The sequence below is a fragment of the Lissotriton vulgaris genome, chromosome 1_1, assembly GCF_964263255.1.
Source record: "Lissotriton vulgaris chromosome 1_1, aLisVul1.2, whole genome shotgun sequence".
Taxonomy (NCBI): domain Eukaryota; kingdom Metazoa; phylum Chordata; class Amphibia; order Caudata; family Salamandridae; genus Lissotriton; species Lissotriton vulgaris.
Window position 1 is genome coordinate 155,369,109 of NC_141685.1, and position 8,599 is coordinate 155,377,707.

The 8,599-nt window shown below is 40.3% G+C and overlaps 1 protein-coding gene across 1 annotated transcript in view; it reads left to right on the forward strand.

The window, feature by feature from the left end:
• The window catches only part of LOC147737918 (uncharacterized), a 29,476-nt gene extending 22,459 nt beyond the window's left edge, over positions 1-7,017 (forward strand). The window contains exon 3 of the mRNA XM_086948762.1: positions 190-7,017. Coding sequence (XP_086804888.1) covers positions 1,417-2,811 — 1,395 coding nt within the window. The 5' untranslated portion in view covers positions 190-1,416 and the 3' untranslated portion in view covers positions 2,812-7,017. The remainder of the gene's footprint in view (positions 1-189) is intronic.
• The last annotated feature ends 1,582 nt before the right edge of the window (positions 7,018-8,599 follow it).

The following is an 8,599-nucleotide window of genomic DNA, read 5'->3' on the forward strand; positions in this document are numbered from 1 at the left end:
TTGGATGCTTCTGAGAATCTGTGTCTTGATGCATGTGTAACTTGTGTTTCTTTCTACAGTATTCACTACTTTTGCTCTCACGACATTGAGTTTCAGTGGTGCCAAGTTCCCTGTCTATGCAGTATCCATGAACTGTTTCACCCCCCTTGGAGTTCAACTCATTTATAATTTCTAACTCTATTTTTACAGGTCACTGAAGCAGCAAAAAGAAAAAGAATGTTGTAATGTTGGAAACATTTTTAAAAAGGGTTATTTTGAGGAAAGTAGAAACATTCTAGATCTCTAAAGAAGAAACTAGTTCTATGCACCAGGAATGGTGAGGAATTTGGTGCAGAAGAAACTGCTGAATGTGAAAGTGATTTATCGACTTTCTTACAATCCTTATTTGTTGTCAAACCTTGAAGTACAATGACCAGGAACATTTACCAGGTGTCAGTTATTGGGATTGAATAACCTCTGAAATAATAACTGTACCTGCAAGTAAATTAAAAATCTACTGCAGCTACTAAATATAAGAATATTTTCACTTAAAGGAAACATTTCACGATTGGTCGATCAAAGAACATAGGCAACAATTGATCCTCACACAGTGCACTTAGGAATAATCAGTGTTGCAAATTCTGTCTGATGGTTTATGAGAAATTCCTTAGAGACCTAAGCCTCTCTCAGCAAATCAGTATCAGTAGACGTGATGTGATGTGACAGAACTGTCAGGAAGGCTAATAACCTCAGTTTACAAGAGCAAGCTTTTGTCTCCAACTCCTGTGATTCAGAGGAGAGAAAACATTGTATTTCAAAAATAACTGAAAATGTTCTTCTCAGATATCATTACAGCAAAGACACTGGATTAACATCGACAATATAGAAAGATTTTTCCCACCAACTCTGTCTCTTGGGTTGATCTATGTTGTTTCTAAGTGTGCCAGACCTCCAAAGTTAATGGTGTACCTTTATGGGCTTTACCGGAATAGGAAGCTTAAAAAGGGCCAGTGTTACACTACTGATAATTCATAAACTACCCTAGCATGTTTTAATCCCTTCTTAATTATTGTATAAAAAATGTACCTCACTTATAAGTACGAATCCCCAAAGTCCCTATCACTGTTTTTAAAACTCCTAAATTAAATGCGATTAACTGCAGTTAGAATGAGCTTAATTCTACTTGAGAGAATCCTTGTGGGCATAACTTGGAGAAAATGAATCCTTGAGGGGCATCTTAATAAAAACAAGGGGCCCCTCAGTGAAAGTTTATATGTTAGCTAGGCTGACTTCAAAGGTAAGACCATTGATCTCCAAATAAAAGCTATAATTAGTTAAATGCAAATGTGAAGAAGAGCTTCGGCAGTGTAGTTTAGAAGTTAATGTTGAGTTTTAACATAAACAAGTACAGACTCTGGAATCAGATTCAGTCTTAAGATGGCATGTATCCAGGAACAACCCCAACTTGGAGATACAAACTACTCGAATAAGAGCAATGAATGTGAGAACAGCTTTAGTTATCAATCCCACCTAACTAAACACAAGAGAACTCACACTGGACAAAAACCGTATCAGTGTCCTGAATGCCAGAAAGGCTTCAGTCGGAAAAGCGATCTCATTCAACATGAGAGAATCCACACTGGACGCAAACCTTATCAGTGCTCGGATTGCCAAAGAAGCTTTAGTTTTTTAAGCAGTCTCACTCGACACAAGAGAATCCACACTGGGCAAAAACCTTATCTGTGCACTAAGTGCTGTAAGTGCTTTAGTCAAAAAGACCAACTCATTCAACACGAGGGAACTCATACTGAGCTCAAACCGTATCAGTGTTCTGAATGCTGTAAAAATTTCAGTCAGAAATCTAGCCTTACTTTACATGAAAGGATCCACACGGGACATAAACCTTATCAGCGCTCTGAATGCTGGAAAAACTTCAGTCGGAAATTCAGCCTTACTTTACATGAAAGGATCCACAGGGGGCATAAACCGTATCAGTGTTCTGAATGCTGGAAAAGCTTCAGTCGGAAAATAACTCTCACTCACCATGAGAGCACTCACACTGGATATAAACTGTATCAGTGCTCTGAATGCCAGAAAAGCTTCAGCGAGAGAACCAAATTAATTCAACATGAGAGAACTCACACTGGCCAAAAACCTTTTCAGTGCTCTGAATGCAGGGAAAGCTTCAGTCAGAAATCTGGTCTCGCTCGCCATGAGAGAACTCACACTGGATTAAAACCGTATAAGTGCTCTGAATGCTTGAATAGGTTCAGTCAGAAAGGTAATCTCACTCAACATGAAAGAACTCACACTGGACTAAAACCGTATCAGTGCTCTGAATGCTGTAAAAGGTTCAAATTGAAACAAAGTCTCACTAGACATGAAAGAACTCACACTGGAGAAAGACCTTATCAGTGCTCTGAATGCTGGAAAAGCTTCAGTCAGAAAGGTAATCTCACTCAACATGAAAGTACTCACACTGGACTAAAACCGTATCAGTGCTCTGAATGCCGGAAAAGCTTCAGTCATAAAGGAAATCTCACTCAACATGAAAGTATTCACACTGGACTAAAACCATATCAGTGCTCTAAATGCCAGAAAAGGTTCAAATTGAAACAAAGTCTCACTAGACATGGAACAACTCACACTGGAGAAAGACCATATCAGTGCTCTGAATGCTGGAAAAGCTTCAGTCTCAAATGTGATCTCACTCGTCATGAGAAAACTCACACTGGACTAAAACCGTATCAGTGCTCTGAATGCCAGAAAAGGTTCAAATTGAAACAAAGTCTCACTAGACATGAAAGAACTCACATTGGAGAACGACCTTAGAAGTGCTCTGAATGCCAAAAAAGCTTCAGTGGGAAATCCACTTTAATTCAACATGAGTGAATCCATACTGGGCAGAACCCATTTCAGTGCTCTGAATGCTAGAAAAGTTTCCAATTGAAATAAAGTCTCACTAAACGTGAGACAACTCACACTGGAGAAACACCTTATCAGTGCTCTGAATGCTGGAAAAGCTTGTCAGTAATCTGGTCTCACTCAACATGAGAAAACTCACACTGGGCAAAACCTTGTCATTGGAGTAAATGCCAGGGAAGCATCTGCTGGAGACTCAGTTTGATTCAACATGAGAAAATCCACAGAGAGAAAATAAATTATCAGTCCTCTCAGTGTGACAAAAACTTCACTTATAAAAGTAACCTCTCTAAATGACAGAGACAATGTGGGAGAGTAAAAGCTTCTCACTGTAAACTCTGAGGAGGAGCTTTCAGCATCACACAACCTTTACATGAAGCTGCCACAAAGACATCAATCAATTTATCGTTCACTCTATAGATTGTCCAACAAACCTTTTACTGAGAAAAGCGTACAGCGAGGGATAGAAAATTGTGAATTAACTTAATTCCTTAGTTGCTATTTGTGGCCTCATTCCATTTAGTGTATTTTGCTCCCTGGGTGTTAATAAGCCATGGCTCCAAGCCACAAAGTCCATTGGATCCTGAACTTTGAGGTCACGCCCCCAAGGATCCGGAATCCAAGTAACCTCAGACTGTTTCCAGCCTTAATGAGCCTCACCAGGGAGCTGCAGCAGGAGTCCCTTTCTTGTAGGTCTCTATGGGACCAGCGTCTGCCCATGCCTGTGCAATTTGCGACTGATTATTGAAAACAAGTAAAAGTGATGGAAGGACTGGTCATTAATCTCAGCAACATTCCAACACATCATTCTCCAGTCTCTGTGCCACTAAAGACAAGGCCAACCATATGTAAACCATTCCTGGCCCCACCCTAAATAGTCCTAATGACTTCAGTTCCAAGGGGACACGGCCACGTATTTCAAAGATCCACTTTAGCTGCCTCTTTCCATGTCCTTTTTTGCTAAAAATGGAACCTGCTTCTCATCTGCTGAGGACAGTTTCATGAGCTTTAGAATCACATCAGATACATCCAAGAGAGTCTTACAGATAATCTGAGTTGTACCTTTTTAGTACTACTAAAGAACTGCAAAATGCGATTCACAAACTACGTATTGTCATTCTGCCTCTCCTATCTTTTTCTGTGTGGAGTTGTCTGACCCGACTTCACAGTTTCCGAACACGTTAGTATAGTTTTTAGTAGTAAATGTGGTAGGGATAGAGGGTGTGGCTGTAAAATGGGAAATACTTATGAATAAAGGGGAAGGGTTAAGGCAGGAGTAAGGAGGCATATACGGAGGGGTTTAGGGAAGGACAGGCACTCACCCACTAAAGAGTAAGCCCATTGCTGTTTACAAACCACAACTCTAAAGTCACTAAGCCATAATGTACCTAAAACAATCGTAAATGTACTTGTGCTCAGAGTGGGAGTAAGTCCAACATCACACATGTCCATCCACTCGAACTGCAGTACACACCCATAAATAATAATGGCGGTAGGGACGTAAAATAAAACCTCATAGGAAATGTTGCTAAATTAAATATTTAAAACTAGTTTAAAGAAATCTAAATAAATGTCATTTAATGATAAAAAATATCTAAAAGAAAACAGTTCATTGTTTTAATAGCTTTTTAAAATTTAAACACTAATATAACATTAGTTATTAGTAAAGTCTAATTACATGTGTCAAAATTAATTCTCTACAGCACATTTAATAATTATTAATACATAATCAAAATTTTACTTTAGGTGGGAAACCTTTAACTTAATCTTAAGAAAAAATATAATCTTTAATATGTTCAACTAGGTTGGAGCTCTCCCTGTATAAACATATATGGACTATTTTGAATGTTTTTTAAACTTAAAAAAGAAATCTTTCTAAGTAAATATTATTGTAAATTAATTGTATATACTTTAACTGTAGAACAAAATGCTTCAACACTATTAACTTGTATTTTAATTAAATATTTAATTGATTTTAAATGTGTTAAAACGTTTTTTTTAAAAGATTTGTTAAAAAAATCCCACCAAAAGTAAAATCACTGTATTTTCTTATTATGTACTAAATTGCCCTATTTACCTCTATTCCGATGAGACACAGACTTCCAAACATTTTTGTATAGAATTAATAGATTTTTTTTAAAAAAGACAAAATACGTAATTTATCTTTATTTCATATGAGGTTCTATTTTTGGGTCTCAGGTAGACAGTGCTTGCGCTGTCTCAAAGAGACATGTTTATCTCCTTTATGGGCTTCAGCCCACCCACAGACTTACCATTTGCTGGCTCCACCATTGATCTGATCTTATTTATCCCCATTTGTCCATGGCATGCATTCGTTTATCTCTACCTGCGTTTAGCCCTCCCTGAGAGCATGGCCCAATTACTACTATCCAACCCCAGCTGCCATTTTAACATTTGTTATCAGTGCTACTTTTTCCTTTCATTTAGAGCACTTTAGTCGAGCGCTCGTGGTTTATGGAACGCCACTGCAAACAGGGATGAAAATCTTGTTCTTATCTCATAACATTTGCTGTCCATTCAAACATCGAGATCAAATGTCAGATGCTGTCTTATCTGCTAACTGCTCTCATATACAATGGCTCCGCCCTGTGTTCTGCTCCTGTCCCTCTTAATAATAATACTGAAGTTTGTATAGCACAAACTGCTACCTCACAAGGAAGTGTCCCGGCGCTATTTTAAGCATCAAGATAAACTGAGTAGTAAAAAAAGCTACAAAAAAAAAGATTACTTATTAAAAAGCCATGTCTTTAGCTGTTTCCTAAAGATGGGCTCTGAATTTGCATTGCAAATAGAAAGTGGTAGGGCATTCCACAGTTTTGCAGTTCTTGACGAAAAGGCTCTACCCCCGAGGCGAGACTTTGCGAATCGGGGGACAGAAAGCAGGTTCAGAGTATTCGAGCGCAGTGACCGTACCTGCCTATAGCAGGGAAATCTTAATTTAAGATAAATATGTCCCTTACACCGTTTTCTGCACCCCACCCCCATGCCATACAGTGCATTTGCACCTCACAATGCGCATGGAAACTGAAGCCTGAAATCAAATGTCAGACGCTGTCTCATCCGCTGACTGCTCTCACATACAATGGTTCTGCCTCTGTCTCTCTCGTCCCTTACACCGTTTTATGTGCCACCCCACCCCCACGCCATCAGTGTATTTGCTCCTCACAATGCGCATAAAAACTGAAGACTGAGATCAATAGTCCGATGCTGTCTCATCTGCTGACTACTTTACCCTAAACGAAGTGCAGCACGAGGAAAACAAAGGAACAAAGATTGTGCAGCTCTCCCCAGCACAGCGAAAGAAACCCTGCTACCATATTTACTACTTTCTCAGAAAATCGCCCCATAATGCCTTTTCAGGCCTTGCTGTTTAAACACTTTTTGGCCCATCTCTACTGGTGGTGGTCCCAGGATGACGGGACCACCACCAAAAAGTTAACACAACGCAGCCTTTCATTTAAAGGTACTGTCAGAGTCCTCACCCTAAGTTAGCAGGACTCCAAAATGATTACCTTCCCTGGATTTTCGGTTCTTTTTGAGCTCTCCCACAGCTGTAGCTTTTACTCTACAGCCGGTAGTGTTTCAACCTCTAGGGGCCACATGCATGGTAATTTACCATTGCAGCTTTGATATCAAACCCATGAAAGAATACACAAACACAAGATTAATTACTCATACATTCTTAATGGGGTTACCATTATGATTGCAAATGTTTTATTACTTACCACAGTAATGTTAATGATTTTTGCAAAAGGTATGTGTTTATTACAAAACAAATGATTGAATAAATGTGAGATGTTTGAGTGACCCTCTAAGGGGTCCCCAGGGATTACGCAATGGCATCTAAGGTATGTTCCATTTGCCAATGTACATATTTGTAAACTATTGTGTAGTATTTAGTAGTGTGTGTAATAAATGTACTTCTCCTTATTCTAAAGAAAATGTACTGACTGGACAATCAGTTATTGGGTGTTGTCATTGCGTGCCAGTGATTGGTGATTACTAGCCCACACCACCTCCCTTGAGTAGGCCTTGGACTGCACCGCATAGCTAACCTGTGAGAGTCAAGCATTACGATGCGGTGTTTGGTTCCCAGTGAAGACAATTGTGGACAAATCTTTAGATAAGCCTGACTGCTCTGTGCCAAGCTACCAGAGGTTGAGCAGTGTGTATCTAGCTTACCCTTTAGAGAGCAGTGGTTCCTGCCTGGCCTGGGTGCATACCTCAGCCAAACAAGAATCCCATTTCTAACATTCTATCAACCATCATAAATCAGCTATTTAGGGTCAACGAGCCTCTTACAAATCATTTCATATAACATGAATATCAACATTTCAGAGCAGGCTGAAGCCTCACCAGCAGGTCTTTGAGCACAGCAACATCATAGCAAGTGAACATTACATGGTCTTTGAGTCAGTGACCTCACATAACCTATGACCATGTGACATCGCAGGAATTCACATCATATGGTGTTTCTTATACATGTCAGTCCCTTATTGCATGTGGTCTGTAATTGGTGAGCTTTGTATAGTACCAAATAAAATACAACTCAACTGAGTCAGAATTTGTGAAGTGTGATAAATACCATCCAGTGTGAAGATTGTTTCTTACCATGTTTGTTACACACATTTTCAAATTAGGAGAAGGTGAAAAATCCTTAGCTAAAAGCCACTCACATTGAAACGCCTGTAGCTGTTGAATTGCTGAGACCTATTGGATTTGTCAATGCTTGTTAGGTCTCTGCCTCCATTATTTTCTAAGGGAGGGCGTTGCATTACTAGTGGTTGGCTATGCGTGGTTCTGCATTTTTTACTGCTCCACTTTGGCTGCAGTAAGTTACATTTGTAAATTTGACTCCACCTCTTTTTAAGCGTCTGCAGACGTGCAAGTTCACACTTTTGAATAGGGGAGACCGAATCACGACGCCCTGAACCCTGCTGCTGGCCTCTGGCCAAAAACGCACTCTGCATTTTATTGAGAGTCCCTGGAGGGGCTTTAAAAGCATTGCGGTGGTCCAGCTGAGTGGGAGACCGAATCACGGCGCCCTGAACCCTGCTGCTGGCACCTGGCCCATTATGCACGCGGAGCGTGCCCGGGCTCGGTCCGGGCTAAGACCGGGCCAAGACGGGCTCGTCTTCACCCGTCATAGACCGTCAGAGGCCGGGCTGGGCCACCCCCCTAAGGTTGGACTCCTATTTTCTTTTATTGGATTGTGTTTGGGGATCTTGACTTTCCTTTATGTTTGCTAGGACACAGTAAAATAATGGGTAAAAGGAAGACAGGCTTTGCACCCACTATCGTCCCAAGAGTGGGAGGACAAAAATCCTTGATGACCTATTTGACTGGTGCAATGGGGGCCATTGAGGAACAAATAAATACAGTTAAAGAGACTCTTACCCAAGGCAGGTTGGGTATGCTAACAGCAAGTAATCCACCTGTTAGTTCCGCATATAAATCTCTTACTGCAGTATGTGATGGGCAAGCTGCCCAGGGCGTTGAGAATGGGTGCATACAGGAGACATCAGATTATATATATGTGAGTGACCCAGAGGATGATCCCCAACCGTCCTCGAAATGTAGTAAGAACCCTGATGTATCTGTGGGGATACATCAGTAAACCATGCTGGGAAGTGTCCTGTGAGCCTAAGTAAAATGTCGTTATCTAAGAAAAGGAAAA